This window comes from Capsicum annuum, chromosome 7, assembly GCF_002878395.1.
Source record: "Capsicum annuum cultivar UCD-10X-F1 chromosome 7, UCD10Xv1.1, whole genome shotgun sequence".
NCBI classification, from domain to species: domain Eukaryota; kingdom Viridiplantae; phylum Streptophyta; class Magnoliopsida; order Solanales; family Solanaceae; genus Capsicum; species Capsicum annuum.
In genome coordinates, this window is record NC_061117.1 from 221,691,018 (window position 1) to 221,716,021 (window position 25,004).

The following is a 25,004-nucleotide window of genomic DNA, read 5'->3' on the forward strand; positions in this document are numbered from 1 at the left end:
TTATGTTTTATCTTACCTTAAATATAGGATTAATTATTTTACCATACATTCGAGCTATGTATAATGGGCAGCCGAATGTATGAGTATATTTGCAAAATTCTGAAGAGAAAAAATTAGAACAATTTTATGTAATTAGTTTCAATAGATAGGGGATATATGTTGTTTCTCCATGAAAAAAGCGGAAAAGTTCAAATAATAAACAAATTGACTCATCAGTGTAAAACAGACTGGAGGAAAAAATTTAAACAATAGCCAAATGATCAAACAGGTCAAAAAAAAAAAAGTGGAGGAATAAGTTTAAACAATAGATAACCATCCAGTACCTCCGAACTATGACTAAAGTTGCTACGACACACTCTAATTTTACAGGGATCCAATTACCCCGAAATCAATTTTAGCATATTTTTATCATTCTTTTATTGTAACGTGATACCTTTATTATATAATATGGAGTCCATATTAAAGTGTCACGTCAGTTTAAAATGTTGACAAAAAATGTCATGTAACTAAAAAAAAAGATAAAAATATGTTAAAATTTAGTTTAGAAGTAATAAAACCTCAAAATTTAAAGTAAATTGTGACAAATTTAATCATAGTTCACAGGGTACTAATCCACTAGATGCTTTCCTCATCAAATAAGGTAAGAAAAAGTTTAAAACATAGTCAATTGATAGATGAAAAAGAGCGGACTAAAAGTTCAAATAATAGCCAAATTGACCCATCAGGGTAAATAAAACAGACTGGAGTAAAATATTTAAGCAATAGCCAGATTAACCAAACAGGGGTTAAATTAAAAATGTAAAAACAGGGAAGACGAAGCAAATTTTCTCTACTGAGTAGCGAAAATGAGTGTTGAGTGAACAGTTATAAAAACTTCACTGCCAACAACACCCTCTCTAAATCTCAACTGAATCAAGCGCGATTGCCGATCTGAGTAAAACAACACACACACATATGGTTTTCTTGCGTAGATCGGTAAATGGCGAACTTCTTAGCTCAGTTTCAAAGTATTAAAACTACTTGCGATCACCTCGTCATTGCTGGTACCTACACAAATCTCATTTCCAATTTTTAATTACATTTATTCATGTGCTTAATTAGTTGTCTAATTTGAATTATACTTGCTTCACCCTGATGGATCAGTGTTTCCATGTTTTAGATCCCTTTGAAATGCTTATGTTAGATATATAGACTGTCAATTGAAGGCGAATTGCCTTTTTTTTTTTTTTTTTCTCTTTATGTAATTTATTGAAATCAGTATGAAGTTAATTAACAGCGCCATAGCGATGGTATACTAAATAGGCTTGAATTAACGTGGTGTTTTGTAGTTACATTTCATATTACGTCCAGTGTTTGTCAAGGGAGACTCATATGTCAGGGTAGGATTGAATGAACATCTAGTCTTCGAGAACTCCTAGGTTATCTTAAACGACAAGTTTTTATCTAGTATTGAAATGAGATTGGCTATTTAGTTGTGTAATTTGAATTATAGTTGCTTCAGCACGATGGATCGGTATCTCCTAGTTTTAGATCACTTAGAAATGCTTTCTGTAATTTATTGAAATCAATAGGAAGTTAATCAACAGCGCCATAGCGGAACACAGTGGATTGAGAGATTTAAATAGGTGATAGTATACTAAATAGACTTGGATTAACGTGGTGGTTTCGTAGTTACATTTAATATTAGTAGGTCGAGTGTTTGTCAAGGGAGACTGATATTCAGGGTAAGATTGAGTGAACATATAGTCTTAGATATCTCGTAGTTTATCTTAAACGACAAATTATTTAGTATTGAAATGAAATTGGCTAAATTTTTATAGAGAATTGGTGAGGTGTCAGACAAAAAATCCTAGGTGATTTTTTTCCATCTGTCCTAGTCTTGGTAATTGTTGCAAGTGGGAAGTGGCGGGTATCCGTGGAATTAGTTGAGCTTGGTGAGACACCGTGGTTATAAAAAAACAAATAGAAGAATATAGAGAATTTGTATGGCAGAATGGGACTAGATTGTAATTGAGTAGTAGTTGATTGGATACTTATATTTTCCTTCCATATGTGTGTGTTTTGGATTACGTGGTACAACTGTGGGTCATAAGTCTGTTGTATTCCCGAATAATTGCCGCAGTATAGTAGTTATGCTCACATGTCTATTTATTAAGGCAGTAGTTATGGTAGATGCTGCTATTCTTGGCTTGTCTACTTCAGGCTCATGTGAGGGACTTTCTTTGAGGTGAGATTCTATAAGTTGTTAAATTTCCCGACTTTGATGCTGTAATTTATTATACCTGTATGCTATAATTAGCTTCTAACTTTCTAATAGTTCGAACTTTGCATCATGTATGTCTGTGCCTGCCTGGAAAATTGTCTCTAATTGTGCTATTCCTGTGTACTCTTATCAAAATCTAGTACCTATGTTTTAATAAGTAACCTCTCTCCATTTCCTTTGAAGGGGAGACATCTCACTACTAATATCTTGTGCCCATTTTTGCCTCTACTAGGACTGCTAGAGTTTAAACCTTAATTTAGAGCTCCGTGAGCTACACTCATCAATAGACATCAAATCACATAAATTGAGAGCTGTACTATGACTATTTCTTCTTGTATTTTTTTTAACTTTTGTGCATTATCTTGTATAGTTCAGTAGCTCAACTTCATTTTTCCAATAAATTACTTTGCAGTTGAAGATGTCAGTGATTTATGGCCCGTTGTTAAGAAGGGGTTTGAAGACCATTTGCCATTCAAGAGAGCTTTTCTAAATAACAAGACCCGTAATCCTGTGCTCGTGGATGCACTGCCAGCTGAATACATATTGACAACAGATTCAAGACTTCGTAGTCGATTTCCTCAAGAGCAATCATTATTTTGGTTCAGAGAACCATACGCCACTGTGGTTCTTGTCTCTTGTGAGGTAGCAAAGCATACTGACTTCTTCGAGTTGAATATTCTATCTTGGCATCGTTATTCAATAAATAACTGCCTTGAGTGAGTTGTTGTTGTTACTATAGGAAATATGCAATTGTTTTGAATTTAGAGAGATCATGATGTGTATTGCACCTGGTCAGTGAAAAGACGTTAAGTAGAGAAAATAACATGTGCTTATCTTTCCTATAAAAGAAAAAAGAAAACAAAATCTACACTTAGCTTAATCTATGCAATTGTCTCACCTTATACATTTCAAGTATTATAATTGATAATGTAGCCAATGGTGTGCCATAATGGTCAGGGGAGAACCATGAGGTCTTTAGGTTCATATCCTAGCTGAGACGAAAAACACTACATGATTTCATCCCATCTGCCTAAATCTTTGTGGATAGAGTTATCTGGTACTCGTGTTGATGGGAGGTAGCAGGTACCTAATGGTACATGGTGGAACAGTAGAGGTGCCGCAAGCTTTCATGAAAAAGTATTCTTACTTTTTAGGAAAGAACATTTAGATTATAATGCTGGAAGGAAATATGTGACATTTGAGGCAGAATATAAGTACCCACTCACATCTTCAAATCAGTTTTGTTTCTGTAGAAGATGCAAAGGAGTCCAAATTCTGGAATGGTGTGTATACCATATTTATCTTTGATGTGGCTCTAGGAGAACCAACGACAATTATTTTTTTCTTCTGGAGGACTAAAACTAATTTGTGAAACCTTTGGAATATCAAAAATATGATTTGCTGATGGAGCTATTTGTATTGACTTAGAAATGGTAGTAAAACTGAGAAACCAAAAACAAGAAGGTGGAAATTTTCTCCCATTAACTGTAAATAGTTTGTAAAAGTATTGAGGGAGGTAGTGATAGAATATAGCCGAAAAGAATATGAAATAAGAGATTGTAAGAAAATTAGATTTTCTTTCTTAATCTTTTTGTTCTAGCTCTAAGTGATTTATGGAGCATGTTCCTTTTTTATTTGTTCCTGTTGTAGTTCCAATTACTATGGAAGTACCAGTTATGCTAAAAAAATTCTTTGGCTTCTTCTTTTCACTTTGAAGTCCATTGCTGCAACTTCTTCTTTTCATTGTTATGACTACCACTGCTTTTTCTGGTTTGTTTTGCTATTGTGGTCTGTGTTGTTTTGCTGGTCTGTTTCACAGCAGGTGTTTCAATGATCAAACCCATGATTTTGGTGTTTAATGTTACAACCTTAGGAGAACCGCACCCCAAAAGCTAGCTATTAAGGTGGGAGAGCCCAAGGCTATAAATCACCCACACCAATACTTTGTAGTACCGATGTGGGATTTTGCAATGAACCATAATAAACCATCACGCTCTGCATCCGTCGTCCTCGACGGCTCCACTCTGGGTAGCTTTCACTCTACTTATGTAGGTAGCTCTTTCCCAGGTAGCCCTTTTCGAGTCAGGTGCCCAGGTGCCTTGATGGTTGAGCGCTAAACATTGCTAGCCCCGGCCGAACACTGCCATACCGGCGTCACCATCCCAGGCACGGTGGGCACGAAGGGTGATGGGTGGCTCTGATACCACTGTTACAACCTTAAGAGAACCGCACCCCAAAAGCTAGCTATTAAGGTGGGAGAGCCCAAGGCTATAAATACCCCACACCAATACTTTGTAGTACTGATGTGGGACTTTGCAGTGGACCGTAACATTTAATTTAAACTTCTGCTTATATATATATCGTCTTTATTGTTGATTATATAGTTGTTGTGGTATTTTCAGTTCTGTCTTACTGTTTGGATGCTTTATTTAGTCTTTTTTCTTTTAAATTGCGCTTCACTTTAATGATGCACTCGCATCGCTTCACGCTTCGCATAATGCGTGATGCGGAGCCTTGTCGCTTTTTTCCGCATCATGCTTCCCTGAACACTGCTTCTTGCTTAAACTGCTTAATTAACGTCTAATATTTATTCTATTTATGCTTCTTTATTTTGAGGATAGTTTCTTGTTTGTATAGTAAAAGTTGATGATTCTTTTTCCTTGTTAGGATCTTGATGAGTTTAAGACTATTCTCAAGCCACGCCTAAAGTTAATAGTTCAAAATGATGAACGGGAGTGGTTCATCGTGTTCGTCTCTAAAGCAGCACCTCACAATGATCAGGCAACCAAGATGGCAAAAAAAGTATATGCTAAACTCGAAGTTGATTTTAGCTCCAAGAAGAGAGAAAGGTGTTTCCCTGCTGCAAATTATATGAGTTCAAATCCAATTAACAAGTGTGCTGATTCAGTGCCACCTATGCATCTCAAATTGTTTTGCAAGTCCTGAATTTTCTCTCTTTACTAAAGAAATTGACTAAATGGGAAAATATTAGAACAATATTTTATATCTTACTGTAACCATTCGTGCATCTTAGAGAAAGGTACAGGGATGGTACTCCACATCTCAATCTTAGTACTTCCAGTCAATAGAAACCATTAGTGCATCTTCTTTGTAAAAATCATAATGGAGGGTTATGTAATGTTTCTAATAAGAAGGCTAATTAGATAATTACATTCTTCCTCTCATGGATTTTGCACTAAGTTATCTTTCTTCGTCATACTGCCACTTTCACTGCATGTGGTCTTTTCCGTTATACATCTTGAGTTACATTAGTATTTTCTTCAGATCTCTGTAGTATGCATCCAGTTAAAGCATCTAGTTGAATAACGTGCCAGAGAGATGTAATAGCCTTGAGAGGAGAAAGAAGTGTACCCAATTAATATTTTTGTTTTTCCTCTTTAAAGTAACCTGGATCGTAACACCCCAAATAGATACCCTCTCTAACCTATTTAAATATATGCTGTGTATAGATGTTGCAAACTAGACATTCATGGACCTGATACAAATTTCTGGGATGACTTGGAAACCAAGATCATGGAATGCATCAGAAATACACTTGATAGGCGTATTCAATTTTATGAAGAGGAAATACGGAAGCTCAGTGAACAGCGCTTCATGCCTGTGTGGAACTTCTGTAACTTCTTCATTTTGAAGGTAATACAACAATATACCCAGTATGATCCCAATTTGTTTCTTCATCATTAGCAGGTTTGTCATATTCTAATGCCTGGATTCATGATATAGAAAAGTTACATTGTCTATCAATCTACACATGATTTCAGAGATTACCAACTCCTGTTAGGATAGGCATTTTAGTGCAGTATATCTTCTATTGGAGATTATTTAACCTTCTTGGTAGTAATAAGTTGGAAACAACCTCTTTATCTCCATGAGGTAGTGGTAAGGTCTGCGTATACTCTACCTGGTCTACCCTCTCCAGACCTCACTTGTGGGACTTCACTGGGTATTTGTTGTTGTTGGTAGTAATAAGTTAGATTTATGCTTTATATCAATAAGTAGGTTAGCTTTAGATAATCCAAGTGATTATATTATGCTTACGTGGAGTTGCCTCAAACTATTGCATTTTTTACTCAGACTTAGATTTTATCTAGAGGATCCATGTTCTAGATTTTCAGTAACAACTTTTTCTCTCATTTAACAGGAGAGTCTGGCTTTTATGTTTGAGATTGCTCATCTCCATGAAGATGCATTACGTGAATATGATGAGCTAGAACTATGCTACTTGGAAACAGGTGCGTAATGGCTGACTCTTTTTGTTTTCATCTTCATCTTCAAGATGGATCAATGTTAATTGTTTAGATTTATTGCTGAAAACATAGTCTCCCTTCTTGTTTGCTGGTGACCTCTTAACTAGTTTGCCTCCCTTCTTATTATGCTATCGGATTTCTGGTATGAAGGAAAACGTTTTCCATGAAAAATATTTGCGTAGAAAAAATTTATATTTTGGTTATCAACAAAAAGTATCTTCCTAGAAAGTGTTTTCGTGGAAAATAAATGTATTTCTTACATATTATCTAGTGAGTAAAAAGATATTGTGCAAGAGCATTTCTATGAAATCCAAGAAAACACTATCCGGGTTGGATAGGATGGGGAGTGGGGGTAGCGGGGGTGGGCATGGGGGGGTTGCCAAAGGGTGGAGGTTGGGGAGGAGAAAATGAGCTTGATATGCCACTTATGGAACTTGTTTCCCCTACTTTCAATAGGAAAGTTATATTCCTCATTTTTAAGGAACTACTTTTCCTAGAGGAAATGTTTTCTGAAATATTTTGATAAACCAAACATGGGAAAATAAGACAATGTTTTCATCCATACCAAACTCACTCTCTATTTCACCTTTAAGAGCAATTCTGTTTCACTTACTCATTATTAATTCGTTTCTTCTATTTTTCAAATATTGAGTAGATTAGGGAATTCTGGTTGACAATTCAATTGCTTGTCCGACTCAAAGGATGGGGGGCGTGTGAGTATATCTGTGCAGCATAGACATAGTCTACTTATTTCAATATGTAGCTTAATACATTTCAATTTTATCTAGAAAGAAGGTTACTTTTGGCACAATTTACAAGAATGTGCTAGCTTGTTTCGTTTCTTTCATTTGATGCTTGTCCGTTAGTTGGCATTGCTCTGTTCTATTGCATTGGGGTGTCTAATGATTGGTGTAATTGAAAAGCTTATGTGTTTAATTGCTAATTTTTGCTCTTATTTTTGGTACTCTTAATAAAATACAACATTATCAACTAAGAGAAGCCTATCTCCACCATGTGCTAGTCCTTAATCTGTCTGTCCATCAAAGTCTCAAACAGATTGCCTGATCAACGGATTATTTTTTCCATAAGAAATATCATACTTTAGAAATCTTCAAATATCTCTTTAGTGTTCTCTATATTTCTCTATGGCGTTTGTCAAACCTATGTATATGTGAATTTGCATTGTGTCCTACAATCCTAATACTCTTCATAGGTCATTGGACTGAAGACGCTTGCAGACAATCCTTAAATATATTACAATCGATTCTACCCCAGTAGTTCTTTTGATAGTAGATACTTTTTTGATTAATGACTATTCCGATTTATAGTAGTACTTCGTACTTTGAAGTTTTGTGTGAAAGAATTGCTAAATCCATTTAATTTGATGATATGAGATCATTGGTGGCTTTTCTTTCTCGATTGTAACATGTGAAACCATTGTGATATTCTGTGCTAGTATCTTTTATGCCTTGCAGTGTACTATTTAGACTAACTTGATTTGCTCAAATTGTTTGATGTTTTCTGGTTATGAAGATGCTAAACTTGATTACTGACCTGTTCTTTATATGCCACTATTGATTAGTGAATATCAATGGGAAACAGAGGGACTTTGGAGGGATGGACAGCGGCGATGATCAGGCTGCATTGCTCAACCCAGGAAAAAAAGCACTTAACCAGATTGTTCAGGATGATTCTTTTCGGGAATTTAACTTCAGGCAGTATCTTTTTGCCTGCCAATCAAAGGTGAGAATGGCAAGATCTATGATTAAAATAGGCTAGTTTTGCATAAGATAAAAATATTTTCTTATTCAGGCGGAAAAAAAATACAACATTATTCCCTTGCATTCGTTATCCTTCTTTCTCTTTTGGAACATGCCAAAAAAGTTGCTGTCAACAAAAGGTGAAAGGAGCTCAAGTGTAATCTCTAGTGATGCTCCAAAATGTAGTTTTTTGGCACTGTTTGCAACCCTAGCAAGTGAAATCAATTTGCTCATTCCTAATCCATACGATGCATTCTCAAAGAGGATCACAAAAAATGAGGAGGAAGTTCTGCTGATTAACCTGCTAAGGAATTTATCACTTCAATCTTGGATGAATTTATCTGTTACAAGATCTTTTGGTACTTCTTCAGTTTGCCTTGTACTTTTCCGTGGTCCCACGACATGATTAAGCTGTGTATGGATCAGAGCAGCAAAAGAATTGTAACCCATATGATGCCTCCTCTATGAGCACTATCATAACGTTGAAGATCCATTCTGAATGATTGTATCATGGTCATAAGTTCAATCCCCTGGAACCCAACAAAGAATAATTATTTAAAAAAAAAAGAATGATATAGAAGGATCAATTTTCCTAGCACTTAAATTATCTTAAGCATTTTTCTGTTTTAGTCAAGATTTATTTTTCCTTTAAAACCTGCAGCTTCTCTTTAAGCTGACCAGACCATTTGAAGTAGCATCAAGGGGGCATTCATTTATTATTAGCTTCTCAAAGGCGTTGGCCCTTCATGAGGTAATGAGCTCTCTTTTACCTGCTTTATCATTTCTATTATCTGAGAGGATTGTTTTTTTAAGAAAAAACATTTCTTTTGACTTTTATTATGTTATGCGTGTGTCTTGTAGTTTCTTGTTCTGGGGTTTTGATGATGTTTGTGATTACAAAAAGATAGTTTATAGTATTACCCTTTGGGTGTCTTGTTTCTTTTACTATCTTGTGTTATCCCATTTTGTTTTTTGTTTTTATGTTTTTCATACTGTTATTTGTCTTGAGCCGGGTGTCTATCGGAAACAGCCTCTCTACTTCATCTAAGGTAGTAGTGAGGTAGTGGTATGGACTGCATACACTTTACCCTCCCTAGCCGCCAGTTTGCCACTTCATTGGAATTCACTGGGTATATTGTTGTTGTTCAGTCCTTTTCTTTAAAAGGCAACTTAATTGCCAGTACAGCCTGAAATAGAGTGGAATTTATATAAATGATTCTTATAGCTCTATCTGTTGGGATTGAGTTGGAGTTGATTAATTGTTTTTTCATGTGTGCTTCTGTTGTTCCAGAGTATACTGCCCTTCTGCACGCGTGAAGTGTGGGTTATAACCGCTTCCTTGTCTTTAATCACTGCAACTTCTTCTCAATACAAAGATGGACAAGTGGCTCCTGACATGGAAAAAGAGTTTTACCGTGTTCAAGGGGACCTTTATTCTTTATGTCGTACTAAGGTAAATTATGACATGCTAAGAGGTATAATCTGATTTGGTCCAATGTATCTACTGAAGAGATTTGTTGTCAGATGAGTTTTGAAGCACCCTCCACGTGTATGTAGCTTTCAAGGGCTGTCATTTTGCTCAAATTTTAAAATAATTTGATTCTTGATTCAGTTGTTGTTCCTTTAGCTTTACTTGTAGCAAATTACTCTCTGCCTTCCTTTGAAGCTTGTTATGGTTGTGGCAGTTCATGCGGCTGGCATATTTAATTGGCTATGGATTACACATTGAAAGAAGTCCTGTGAACAGGTATTCGCACTGTTTGATCTTGACAACGCCTTTTTCTTGTATTGGGGGCATTTTTCTGATAGGAAATCCTAGTCACAATAAAGGCTTTTAATTTACTGAAAGCTCATATATTTTCATTCATTTGACCAGTGCTTCACTTAGCATGCTGCCTTGGCCTAAGCCAGGAGTTTGGCCTTCTCTTCCTCCCGATTCTTCATCTGAGGTGCTTGTGAAAGAAAAGGTGTGTTTTTACTTGTGGTCATTGAAGATAAGCCAGAATGGCATGCTCATCTAAAAGCATACCATTCTTTTGGGATGTGGAGAATGCATGAGAGGATCTGATTTTCTCCTATAGCAATTACCTAGCTGAAAATTTTAAGAATTGTGACTGCTAACGTTAATGAAAGTAGATGCGTATGAAAGGTTGTGTGGTTTGTAAAGTAAATTCCTCCCTTCTCATCAACTGTCAGACATTTTGAAAGAACAGTTGGGACTCATTCTGTGGGGTGAGAGATAAGCTTAGAAAGGACTATGTAGCATATAGGCAACCACTGAAATATACAAACTGAAAATTAAGCAACTAAAAAGCTAGAGGTTTGGCAAATCATTATTTTACACAAATAGCTAATAATACTTGAGTTGTAAGTAGAAGAGATAAAATTTTCATGTTCTGACCTCCAATGTAAGTTCATGCTGTCATTGGCAGGGTGAATACTTTTATAATAGAATAACTAACATTAACATTTGAATTTCTCTCGTACCTACATTCCCATATTAATCATGTTGGGCCTTGGCACATTTCAATTTTTCAAAGGTCTGCTTTAGCCGGCAATAATGAGCCCAATATCACTTTTGACATTATTTGCATTTATGTTTTCAATTGAAATGCCTTCTGATATTGCTGGCCACAATTTCTTTGCAGATGATGTTTGAAGAAAGTCTGCGGGTTAAGCATTTTGGTATTCAGAGGAAGCCTTTGCCTTTAGAACCATCTGTACTTTTGCGGGAAGCAAATCGCAGAAGAGCTTCAATTTCTGCTGGGAATGTGTTTGAAATGTTCGATGGACATCCAAGTGCAATTGATGGGTAATGGAGATTGATTAAGATGAATGCTTTATTTTTATTTTTTATTAAGTGCATTTCTGTACTTAACAAGGTAAAGGTTGGGTGATTGGGCTGTTTTGAGATGATCAGTTGCCATGATTTGAAAATTTTAGAAGTTCAATAGTTTCTTGTGTGAAAACAGACAAGCTTACGGCTCCTCTTTGTATTCTTGACAGTTTTGAGATTATCAGTTGTCATGATTTGAAAATTTTAGTAGTTCGATTGTTTCTCATGTAAAAAGAGAAAAGAAGTTTGATAATTTTCCTATATTGCTTGTATAGGAAACGACAAGCTTATGACTCCTCTTTGCATTCTTGACTTAATACATTTCTGCTTCGCTTATCACTATTGTGCAGTTAAAAATTGCTGTATTTTCAGAAACAGCAACATATTGTTCGAACAATAGGTAAGGTGAATAAAAATGCTATTTATAAACATGCCTGTGACAATTTAAGTGAATTACTGGAGGATATAAAGTGAATTAGACTGTTTTAGTTGATTAGTCAAGTGCACCTTCAAGATGTAATTATATAGATGCATGGACAAAGAGTATGGTTTACATGAGTGTTGATATTTTTTATTAGTTCAAGAATTATCTCATGAGAACATTAAGAGAAAGCAGGGGTCATAAAAAGGGATGACTGGTCTATGTCGTTATCATGGCTTTCTTACTTATCTTTTGACTAAGAATGTTTTCCTGAGCTCATATGGTAAAAAAATCCAATATTAGATTAGAACATTGGTGTTAGTTCCCCAAAAGGCTTCACATTTTCATAAGTTCTATTGTAACCTCAAAGGCTGAGCTCTTACCTTGTTGTCATCTGCCGACAGCTCAGGTTCAATGTCTTCACCAGCGAAAGCACAGTCGATATCAATGTCAAGAACTAACTCTTCGCCTGGAAACTTTGAGAGCTCAATCAGTCGACCTTTGCGGCTTTCAGAAATTTGTGTTGCTGCTGAGCATGCTTTGCGGAATACAATTTCCAATGCAGAACTGCTAAAATCATTGTCTTCTGTCCAAGAATTTGAGGTTCCTATCTTCTCTAAGGACAATGTGCATACCTGTGAATAGTAATAGTACTTAGAATAGAGTCTGTATACTTCTTGTGAATAGTAATAGTACTTAGAATAGAGTCTTCTCTAAGGACTATGTGCATACCTGTGAATAGTAATAGTATTTAGAATAGAGTCTGTATACTTCTTGTGAATAGGCATGATATTGTTAATTTGGGTTTTGGAGAATGGACATACCTTTTTTAATTGTTCATGCATTGGACACCTTGACATGCATTAGTCAGCCACAGATTGATTTTCAGTATTTATGTAGTCATGTTTTCTTTTATATTTCATATTGTTTTTATATATGCATTACTGAGGGTCCATTGGAACAGCTTCTCTACCTTCACAAGGTAGGGGTAAGGCTGTGTACACACTGACTTCCCCAAACCCCACTTATGGGACTACACTGGGTATGTTGTTGTTGTTATGTTTTCTTTTGTATTCTTGATTCCTTTATGCAATTCTAATCACTTTTAATGTTAGCAAAAATACCTGGAGCTGTCAAAAGGTGCTGCCAACAACTATCATCGTTCATGGTGGAAGAGGCATGGAGTTGTACTTGATGGTGAAATTGCAGCTGTCTTCCATAAGAACGGAAATTATGATCTTGCTGCAAAATTGTATGAAAAGGTTTGTGCTCTTTATTCTGGTGAAGGATGGCAGAATCTTTTAGCTGAGGTCCTTCCCGATTTAGCTGAGTGCCAAAAGGAACTTGGTGATCAAGCCGGCTATCTATCTTCATGTGTAAGATTGCTCTCATTGGATAAAGGATTGTTCTCCAGCAAGGAACGTCGAGCATTTCAGTCTGAAGTGGTCCGTCTTGCTCATAGTGAGATGGAGAACACCGTGCCTCTAGACGTGTCCTCACTGATAACATTTTCTGGCAATCCTGGACCACCGCTGCAGCTTTGTGATGGGGATCCTGGTACACTCTCCGTCATTGTATGGAGTGGATTTCCTGATGACATTACTCTAGAATCACTTAGTCTAACTCTCACAGCAACAACTAATGCCGATGAGGGTGTTAAGGTATTCTGTTTACCCGTTTCCTCAAGTAGTTTTTAGAAAGTGTATCTTCTAGTGCAATAAGCTTTTATGAGCTTTTTCCTCAGGCAATAAAAAGATCCGGTGAGACGATATTAAAGCCCGGAAGGAATACAATCATGATCAATTTACCTCCACAGAGACCCGGTTCTTACGTTTTGGGGGTTCTTACCGGAAAAATTGGTCTATTAAGTTTTAGATCTCACAGCTTTTCAAAGGGTGCTCCTGCAGATAGTGATGATTTTATGAGTTATGAGAAGCCAACAAGGCCAATCTTACAGGTAAAGGATCTATCATAATAGTGGAGAGACGAAAAATGAATTGTGAAGGTTGTGATGTGTTGTATGTATTCCAAAAGGAATGAGTGTCATCCTTCGCTTCTATCCTCAAATATTCTTAGGATTCTTTTGTGTGCAAATGATCTACAATTTATTATACAGAATGATTATCTGAAAGGCCTTCTATATTTCTTGAACTTTTTTGAAAGGTGTTCAAGCCAAGGTTTCTGGTTGATCTTACTGCCGCTGTTTCATCTGCTTTATTGATGAATGAACCTCAGTGGGTCGGAATAATTGTGAAGCCAATTAGTTACTCTCTTAAGGGTGCAATTCTGCACATAGACACTGGTCCTGGGTTGGCTATTGAAAAATCGCATAAGATTGAAATTGAGAGGTACATGAATGGGCAGACAGATGAGTCAGGCCATTCTGAAGGTTCTAAATATGATGACAGTCCTGCAACTACTCCCGAAGTAAAGCAAATGTCCGTTAACGATGGAAATATTGAGCTGCCTGATTGGGCAAGCAACATAACTTCTGTTTTGTGGATTCCTGTGCGTGCTACAAGTGATGAACTTCCTAAAGGCGCTCCTGCAGGTGATGATTAATACATTAGTGGTGGTTTAAACAGCATACTAACAGCTCCATAAATCTTTTTTTTCCCACTGCCTAAACACCTGCTTTACCTATCAGGTGCAGTTTTTCCCCAGACACAGAACTTGGTGGAGGGACTAAGAACAATAGCTTTGAAACTTGAATTTGGGGTGTCGAGGAACCAAATATTTGAAAGGTTAACCTTCCTCACTTTTTCATTAATACTTCTAATCTTTGGATCTTTTTTATGTATATTCTTTTTAGTAAGACTAACCTGGAATCTAACCATTTTTTTTGCAGGACAATTGCTGTGCACTTCACTGACCCCTTCTCTGTAAGTACACGAGTTACAGACAAAGGCACTGATGGCAAATTGCTTTTGCAGGTAATTCTTCTGCCTGTTTTGTTTGGTGGTGGTTGGGTGGCGTGGGGGTTTGTTTCAGGTACAGGTTAGAGCAGTCATTTTCTCTGTTGATCAGTGGTTCGTTATAAGTATTTTGGATGTCTGGATTATGTAATAGAAATAGAGAAGAAAAATAAGTGACTTAAGGAGAAGTAAAGACATACAAGATTCAAGAAGCCATTTGATTTGCATCCTTTGTGTTAGGATCACTGTTGCCATATTTCCCTTGGGTTACACTACCAGGAAATGTCGATAGTTGTCTTTGATGTCTGTAGTTTTGTGTTTTAACGGAATTGTGTCATTTCAGATTCAGGAAATTGCATAACCCGCATGAGTGCCAACTCTCTCATGTTACTTTTCCTGCTTTTGTCTAGGTGATACTGCAATCACAAGTCCAAGCTACATTGACCATCTATGACTCTTGGCTTGATCTTCAAGAAGGCTTTGCTCACACTAGAAATGGTGATAAAAAACCAATCTCTGGCTTCTTCCCCCTAGTGATCTCTCCGAAATCTAGAGCTGGAATTCTCTTCAGTGTATGTCTGGCAAGTGCACCAATAAAAGGTATGCCCCGTTATTTCCCTCTTAGTCACAGTTTCTAACAGTCATTAATTTTTGCGCTCTTTTATGTACTGATACTGATAGTGGGAGCCCTATTATGGCATATCATCCACTACACTTTCTGCAGTACTGGGAAATCTTGGACAACATTTTTTCCCTGCAAGCTTCTGATTAGCCATCGACCAAAACCAGAAATGAACAGGAAATATCTACTGGAGGAAGAAAAAATGCATGCCACATATATACATATTTTTATTTTTGAATTCTTGAAACTCATCAAACTCTTTTAAGAAGCAGATAATGATATTTCCTGACACTATTTTTCACTCTTGCTTTTTCTTTTTGGGGTTTGTTTAGAAGTAGGAGCTGAGATCCAGTGTCCTGAGAGCATTCTAAATATTAGATTTGGTATTTTGGGAAATAGAGCTGCTGGTGCCCATGATCCGAATGCTGGGGAACCTAGTGGACTTGATGGATCGACTCAGAATCTGATTTTCAAGAGCTCTCTTCTTTTACAGAGACCTGTGCTTGACCCTTGCTTTGCAGTCGGTTTTCTGCCTCTCTCTTCAACTGATCTTCTAGTAGGACAGCTTGTTAGCATGAGATGGAGAGTTGAAAGGTTAAAGAGTTTGGAGGAATATGCAGCTTCGGAAAACAATGTAAGTACTGGATCTGCAATCCTCTTCAGCAAATTGGCAGATTTAATAACAAAGTTGATCGATCTTGTCTGTCCATATAAATTGCTCAACCTTTCAATAGCATGAGCTATTTTTACTGTTGGATTTTCCTTTCTCCTTCTAATCAATAGTGTGAAGCTGTTTTTATCTTCGGCATTCCCATCTATGTAATATATATATATTTTTGTATTATATATAATATTTGGTTTTTAACTTTATGTATTTATAGACTTCTAATAACAAAGTTGATCAACCCTATCCTTTCTCCTGTTTTTTGCTCTTGCAAGGATGATGTTCTATACGAGGTCCATGCGAATTCAGATCACTGGATGATTGCTGGGAGGAAAAGGGGACATGTCTCACTCTCTACGAAACAAGGTTTCTTCAAGTTAATTTTTTTCATTCTTCGACTTTCAACTTGTATTACAAGTGCTTGCCGGTACTCATGCTTGTTTTATACTCTGACAGGATCAAGAATAACCATTTCAGTATTATGCTTGCCACTAGTTGCTGGATACGTTCGTCCGCCTCAATTGGAGTTGCCAAACGTTGAAAAGGCCAATATTTGTTGCAATCCTCCTAGTCCACATTTGGTGTGCGTCTTCCCTCCAGCTTTGAGTTCTTCTTTCTGCATAGCGGCCTGATTGAAATTAATTGTCCTATCTGGTTAAAAGCATGATGAGGCTCATGTGGACGGTTTAACTTGAGAACTTCGAGTCAACTAATGTTTGTACAATATGTATTCTTTTCCAAGTCACAACAGTAAAGAAAGCGAGCTTTTTTAGTGTCAAAGATGTAGACGTAATGTACAGAGAACATTTTTGCTTGTACAATAGAAGAGATTCTGAGAGAGCATTTCCTTGTACACGGAACAGTAGTCGGGAGATAGATGAATTAAGAGGTAAAGTGATTTAGATGAATTAAGAGGTAAAGTGATTGGTTTTACAATATGGTGTCCATGCTCTGACTTACTATGCCATACGCCTTGTGCTTCTGGATTAAAACTTGATGGGTTGTTTAATCCTTTTTGGTTGTGTTTGTGCTCATCCAACCTTTTGGTTGAGCTAGATGATCTTCCAGTCTTCAGTACTTATTTCTAATTTATTTTGAAGTCTTAGCCAAAGTTAACTAGTTTCAATATGACCAAGAGAATCTTAGTAGCTCAATTGGTTGGCCAACTAAACTCTCATCTTGTTGGCGAGGATTTGATACCCCACATTGTAATCTCCTTTCCGTGCCCCAATAAAATAAATAAAAAATATGAGCAGGTTCATTTTGGAGGGAGATTGCAATACATCACAGTGATACTATAATTGTTTGCGTGATTTGTGTCTACAGAGAATAATCTCCATAGAAGATATGAACTAAACTATAAACTAGTAGGAGTTGTTATTGATCAAAATACATTTTCTGCTCGTTTCTTCCAGATTTAAAAATGACTTCAATTAGCTGTTATTAGTACTTATTGATTCCTTTCCTTAATGATTTTGGTATGTTGTACTTGAGCTGATACTCTGTCAGAAACAACCTCTCGACCTTCCCAACTCACAGGGTAGGAGTAAGGATGCGTAGATGTCACCCTCCCAAAATCATAAGGTAGGAGTACGACTGCGTATACTGCACTCTCCCTAGACTATTGCACTAGATATGTTGTTTCTCCCTAGACTATTGCACTAGATATGTTGTTTACTTTATTGATTAACGTCAATAATTAGTTTGTCTACAAAAAATATTAATAAAAGATGGTGAGATATACTTATTTTACATTAAATAACATACGGAATCATGCATCTATTTATGAGTAAGACTGCGTACACTGCACTCTCCCTATACTATTGCACTAGATATGTTGTTTACTTTATTGATTAACGTTCATAATTAGAAGCAGCCTCTGGCAGAAATGGTAAGGCTGTGTACGATACACCTTTTTGGTGGGGCCCTTCCCAGAACACCGAGTATAACAATAGCTTTAGTGCACTGGGTTGTCCTTTTTACATTAAATAATATACGGAATCATGCATATATTCAGGAAAACTAAGATGGCTTCAAAACAAAAACAAAAAAATAAAAAGGTCCCACCGAGATTTGAACTCGGGTTACTGGATTCAGAGTCCAATGTCCTGACCACTAGACCATGGGACCTTGCTGGCAGTTGAGTTAAGATAATAATATACTAACTAATATAATAAATCTCCTAAACCTAGTTTACACCCTAAGGGGTCGTTTGGCTTGAGTTGTTGAAGCAAATAATCCCGGGATAAAATAATAATCCCGAGATAAAATTTTCTATTACATGTTTGGTTGGCAATATTCAAGATAACTTATCCCGGGACTAATAAATAATCCCGGGATAAGTTATCCACTCAATTGGTGGGATAACAATCCCACCATAATTTATCCTTGGGATAAACGTATGAAAGGACAAAAATACCCTCAAACTCTATTATATTCATCTCTCTCTCTCTCTCTCTCTCTCTCTCTCTCACACACACACACACACACACATATATATAAAATTATGTTTAATTAACGTATAATATATTCATAAATAAATTATATATATATAATAATAATTAACGTAAACTGATAAACTGTACAATAATTATGTTTTGAACGTATAATATATATTATGAACATAAATAAATATTATGAATAACGTATAATATATTCATAAATATATATAAATTATACATTCATAAATTATGTTTCATTAACGTATAATATATTCATTAATTATGAATATAATATATTACGTAATACAACAAAAACAACAAAAATAGACCCAGTATATTCCCACAAAGTGAGGTCTGGGGAGGGTAAAATGTACGCAGACCATACCACTACCTCCGAGGAAGTAGAGAGGTTGTTTTCGATAGACCCTCGGCTCAAGATAGAGAATATATTACGTAATATATAACGTAATTACGTAATATATAACATATAATATTATGAATATATTATTAATATATATACGTTAATTATGTTTAATTATATATATATTATGTTAATATATTTAATTATAATATATTATGTTAATTATGTTTAATTATATATAATTTAATTATATATAACATAATATATAACGTAATATATTCTCACACACACATAAATTATGTTTAAGTAACGTATAATATATTCATAAATAAATAAATTTTGAACAGTTTACCGTTCAAAATGGTTGTAAAATATAGAAATTATGTTTATTTATATATTTTAATTTCTCTAAAAAATAATAAAAAATTTAAGAATGAATATTTAAAGCTTAAAAAGAAATATATATATATATATATATAGATATATATATATATATATATATAAAAAAAAAAAGATGGAGGGTATTTTGATAATCAATCAATTTATTCCTAGAAATTATACTATGCATATTACTTTGAATACAACAAACCAAACACTCAATAAAAAATAATCCCAGCATAACTAATCCCAGTTAGGGGTGTACATAGGTCGGGTTGGTTTGGTTTTTATTAAAAAAAAAAAAAAATCATGTCGGTTTATTAAAACTATAAACCAAATCAAACTAACATAAAATTGATTTTTTTGATTTAGGTTTTAGTCGATTTTTTTGGGTTTTTCGGTTTTTTTTAATAATATTTATTTTTTACAATTATATTTTGATCGAAGACTAGATCAAATATGTTTTCACTTATGTGCTAATGAAAAACCATAATTATGAAAAAATGAGGAGCGAAAAACTCTTTTGAAACTAAAAAGTGAGATGAAGAGTGAAAAGTTTAGGTTTTAAGTTTATATTGAGTTTTGGATCATTTAATAAGCAATTAATGGACAAATATTACAACTTAAAGGCCCAAATTTGAATATATATCTACATCTACTTTCAAATTATTGAAAATTACTAAACTAGTTGAAAAAGTATTTAAAAAGTAGATTATAATTAATATTTTATGTATAAAAAAGTTCGAATATTATATCTATACTATATTAAAAATGTGAAGGGCCTAAAAAATGACGTTTGAATTTTTTTTCCTTCATTAGAAGCCCCTGCAATAGATAAAAACGTCTTTTTACTATTTTCCTCAATTTATTATTTAATTAGATTAAAGACTCCTAAAATATATGAAAATAATTTAATAAATCCTAAAATATATAGAAAGAATCCTGATAAACTAAAAACTTCTAGTACTTCATAATTTAAAATTATAAAGAAGAATAAATAGAATACTATGAATAAAATTGTAGGACAAGTCAAAGTTAAAAAAGGAAGAAATCGTTGTGCACGTAAAAAAAATGAGGCGGAAAATTTTATATTTAATTATATGATTTATAAAAGGAAAACTTTATAAATAGAATAAATTTAACTTATTGTTCCTACGCATGAGTTTTAGGATTTAATAATATATATTTGTTGATTTTGATTATTTAATCTAGGTAATATTTAGTACTTCTAAAAATAGAATTTTGCCTTATATAAAAAATATTCTTTATAATTCTATTTAAGTAATATTTTGGATCAAAATTTATACGAAACAAATTCTTATATTGTACTTTTGCTTTTTATTTTAGTTTTGATTCACGTGTTTTCTTACTATCATTATCATCATCCCTTTTGCCTTTATTTATTTCTTTTGAATCATACCTTTAAAGATTATATATGAAGAATAATAATCAACAATTGGCATTGATTCTCTCTTTTGATAATTTCTTGTGTTTCTCTTTAAGTTGAAAGTTTCTGATCGAAAAATTATATAAGTATGTTGTCGCCGAATGAATTTGTAAAAAATCAAAGGTTTATTGCTCTTTTTTTCTTTTACTTTCTTTGCGTAATCGTGATATAATTTTGATTATCGTGACATAAAAAAGGCTCCAATCCCATTTTTCTTTTAAAAAAAACATATCAAGGTCGCGAATTAGGATAGGAGGTTAAATTCTTTTTTATTTATGAGTCATGTTTTTTGTAATATCGTAACTTTTATGTACAATTCAACCATTATAGAAATCCATATTATTTGTAAGTGAGACATATTAATTGTTATTTATGTTAAAGAAAATCGCAATACTAATTTATGAGAATAACATAAAAAAGGCGGCTATGGAATTTCAAATAACAAAACAAAATCGAAGCAAAAAAATTGTTTGTAGTATAGTCATTTTCACCAATATCACATTCTGCATAGTACCCTCCTCTATCGAAGGTTGGGTTTGATTGAGTTGGTTTTAGTTTATATGTAAATGTCTTGGTTGCTTGTAATCACATGTGGATATTTGATCTTCATAATCTAAATTTAAAGATTTGATGATATGAAGTCACATACAAATGTAGATGTAGGAATTCGACTAAATATAATTCAAATATCTACTTAAAAAATCTGACTATATAGATTTGAGATATGAACACAAAACTTCTACTGATATTTATGAAGGAGGAGGATCCGAACGCTTATATATAAAAGGTCGTTATTCAACATTCTTCATGTATTATTTTCTCAATTATTTTTGCCTTTGATAATATTGCATTTTTTTCTCTAGGAATATTTCTTTTATCATATTTTGTTCATGTAATTGATAAGGTTTTAATTTTACTGTTGTGTCCAATTTTAGTCTTTTTTGACATAAAATTTATAAGCAAGCAATGTTATTATAATTAGATATCTTTGTAAAAATTTATAATCCACTCTATTTGAGTAAATTACTATTTAACTTTTTATAATAAAGTTATATATAAAATATCTATATAAGCTTTCACAATAGACAAAATCATCTAATTTTAAATAATCAAAGGTTACACGTGCGAGACACGTGCGGTTAAACTAATATATATATAAATTTTTACAAAGATATCTAATTATATATATATATATATTATGTCGGTTTGATTCGGGTTCGGTTTGACTTTTTTTTGGTTAACACCAAACCAAACCAAAAATGGTCGATTTTTTTTTTCTAATGCCAAACTATAAGTCAATTTTTTTTCTCGGTTTGGTTTGGTTCGTCGGTTCGGTTTGACTTGACGGTTTGGTCTGTACACCCCTAATCCCAGTATAATTTATCACATCATAACTTATCCCAACATAACTAATCCCGGTATAACTTGTTTTCAAACTAAACGACCCCTAAGGGGTAGTTTGGTAGGAGGGGTAAGGAATAACTAATTTCGAAGTTATATTTAGAATGACTTTATCCCAAATTTGATTGAGATGAAACTGCAGGACAACTTATCCCGGAATTAGTTATCACCTGATTGTAGTGTTAATGGAATAACAATTCCAGAATAAACTTATCGAGAAATAACTTATTCCCAACTAAACGAGCCCTAAATGAAGTGCATCTTAAATTGATCATGATGTCATAAAAGTTTATTATTTCCTTCTTGAAGGAAAAAATGTAAAGAGAAAGAAAAAAGGAAGTAGGAAAACTTGAAAGCAAATAGAGGTTTACCAATCCAACATTAACCTTCAATTAGGCCATGTTTTAAGGACCCAAAAATTCCGGCAAGTTTTAATGTAAATTAAAACACAAAAATCATCCACGTGTAAAGCCTACATTGATAGATGTAACATCGTGAAAATATAGTTTTCTTAGTCGATATTTGTCACAAATCTACGTATTTAATATTTTTTTTTTGGTTATAGCATTTGCGAGAAGCTAATGCTCAAATCAACCCTTCCATATGCTAAGCCTATATTTATAGTTGAAGCGTCGTAAAAAAATATAGCTTCCTCAGTCGATATTTGTCACAAATCTACGTATTCAATATCTCTTTCTGTTATAGCATTCACGAAAAAATCATGCTTCAAATCTACCCTTCCACATGCTAAGCCTATATTGATAGTTGAAACGTCGTGAAAAGTACAGCTTCCTCAGTCGATATTTATCACAAATCTACATGTTCATTACTTTTTTTTGTTATAGCATTCGTGAAAAGCTCATGCACCAAATTAACTCTTTCCACATGCTAAGCCTATATTGAGGATTGAAACACCGTAAAAAATATAATTTTCTCATACGATATTTTTCACAAATCTACATGTTCATTATTTTTTTCCTTTGTTATAGCATTCGCGAAAAGCTCATACTTCAACTGTATTATTAATTACCTAAAAGGACGAGTACCGAAAAAGTTATTTGAAGCTTAGGCCTATTTAATTGCAAGATTTAGAGCATTTAATTTAAACTTTTGGATGATACAAATGCAGTCAAAAAAAAAAAAAAAATCATTGGAATGGAAGATACAAAATTAGGAGAGAAGAAATATCATAAATTATTAGGTATTAAATCTTAATCAACAAATTTAGGTGGCCATCTAATATTCCAATTTGTATAAGACAAATCTATTTATAATTATAGATGAAACATCAATGGGCAAGCACAAACATTATCCAACTTCGAAATGTAGTTGAGACAACTAAATCATCATAATTTTTGTTAGCAAATCCTTTTAATTAATCCTAAAATCAACATCATTATTGTCTTAGTTTGTCACAAACGACATGGGCTGATGTAACATAACTTATGTAACTTATGTTCGAACTTATGTATGTAATAAGAAATTCACTTAACATGTAAAAAAATTTAAAATACAATTCACTCATGACGCTTTGTGATAAATCAAAATCATTACAATTTATTACTACTTTCTTTGATGTCATACGAACGGTAACACTTTACGTATTTGAATTTCATTTCGACAAAACACGATAGAAATACTGAATATATTAAAAAAAAAAAATTTAATTATAGTGACATGTTTAAAGTCATGACAATCTTTAGAACAAATAATATCACTAATGAATTATGCTGCTACGCGTATAAATGGAATTAAAGAGGCTACTAAAGAAAACAATAATAATATTGAACTTATCTTTTATGCCATGCCCATTAAAGTTTCCCTATTCAAGATCATAATTTAAAGATAAAAAGGGGTCATTTCAATATTCTTTTGTTATTGTAGGACCTATATATATATATATGTATTAGTCATTCGTTTCTCTTTGCTTTCACATGTTTATCAAATTTTTTTGTGGTTTATTTTTTTCCTAAATATCAAATCAATAAATCTTCTTTAATTTATAGAATTTGTTCCTTAGATTCTTATTCCATTATTTTATCTTCTTCATTTCTACATTAATTAACATGATAAAATGAGCAACTACGTGCATGCCACTTGAATAAAAGATTAGGTTTGAAAAAGATTTCCATCCAATTTGGTTTGAAAAAGATATCCATCCAATATTTTTTATTTTAGGTGTCTACAAGTCAAATATTGTCTTAAAATGCATTTTTCGAGCTCGATATTTTTTATACTTTTTTTTTTGAAAAATATTTTTTTATTTTTTCATGTTTGATTGATCAAAATGATTTATTTTCTCAAAAAAATAAAAAATAAACAAGTTCTATAAAGATAAGGAAAATAACTTTCCTACTGAAAGCGCATATGAAAAATAGGTTCAATAAGTGATATTTCATGTTGATTGTCCCCTCCTTGATCCAGCGATCCCTCCACCCAGGCCAACCATGATATTTGTTTAAGATTATGTATAAATACTTTTAACAATATCTTTAATTACTTACCAAACAACAAAAAATTAAATTGAAAAATCACTTATTTTTCAAAAAATATTTTATTTCGAAAAGAAATTCTTCATATACCAAACACACCCATAGCCTCCTCTACCATTCAAATTCTAATTCTACAAAAAGAGTAAATATAGAAAAGACTTTTTAACTAAAAAAATGATCCTTATATAATATCTTATGTGTCTAGGATAGAGACTTGACAAGGACCTCAATTGCTATAACTATTAGCTTCTTTTTCCAACTTTTATCCAATTATTCAAATATCAAACCACATGTTATTCAAAGAGGTCCCAATTCTATTCTCCTACTATGCTATATTGCTATATATATTAAGTTCATTTTGCACCATTCACATGGTTTGCCTAGTAAATAAAATTGTGTCAATTTTGTTGAAAATGTTTTATCTTTCTTTTAGTGTTTGACAAAATTAATTAGCCAATGCACAAATTAGTCAACATATAATTATATTATAGGTTATTGAAATGTTTTACTTTAACCTGACGATTTATCAGAATAGTCACTCATCTCTAGCAGAAAAGAATAAGGTTTGTGTTTGATTTGATCACATTTGAGAATTAGTCGACTGTAATTTTAGGTACATTTAGAAAGTCATTAAAAGAAAGTAATGCTTAACCACCAAAGGTTATAATAGATTGTTATTGCCCTTCATCTTCAATTAGAAGTCTCAAAAATAAATAAAAAAATTTGAGTTCGAAT

General features: G+C 33.5%; 1 protein-coding gene and 1 non-coding gene across 3 annotated transcripts; one reads left to right on the forward strand and one right to left on the reverse strand.

Annotated features, from left to right (window-relative positions):
* The first annotated feature begins 761 nt into the window (after positions 1-761).
* Positions 762-16,685, forward strand: LOC107878691 (trafficking protein particle complex II-specific subunit 130 homolog). 2 transcript variants are annotated; one of them, XM_047415607.1, is made up of 22 exons: positions 779-1,043; positions 2,157-2,227; positions 2,676-2,905; positions 4,931-5,112; positions 5,734-5,917; positions 6,426-6,516; positions 8,114-8,274; positions 8,953-9,042; positions 9,583-9,744; positions 9,977-10,038; positions 10,168-10,258; positions 10,940-11,103; positions 11,953-12,151; positions 12,664-13,209; positions 13,293-13,505; positions 13,712-14,099; positions 14,196-14,292; positions 14,397-14,481; positions 14,874-15,063; positions 15,418-15,719; positions 16,025-16,115; positions 16,206-16,685. In XM_047415607.1, exons 4-22 carry the CDS (start codon positions 5,054-5,056, stop codon positions 16,379-16,381), a joined length of 3,351 nt encoding a protein of 1,116 aa, XP_047271563.1. In that variant the 5' UTR covers positions 779-1,043; positions 2,157-2,227; positions 2,676-2,905; positions 4,931-5,053; the 3' UTR covers positions 16,382-16,685. The 2 variants fall into 2 exon arrangements, with proteins under 2 accessions (XP_016581262.2, XP_047271563.1); XM_016725776.2 differs by lacking the exon at positions 2,157-2,227 and having other exon boundaries at positions 762-1,043.
* Positions 16,686-17,807: 1,122 nt separating this feature from the next.
* On the reverse strand, positions 17,808-17,879 carry TRNAQ-CUG. The gene has a single exon. It is a non-coding gene; the product is annotated as a tRNA-Gln (tRNA).
* Positions 17,880-25,004: the final 7,125 nt, after the last annotated feature.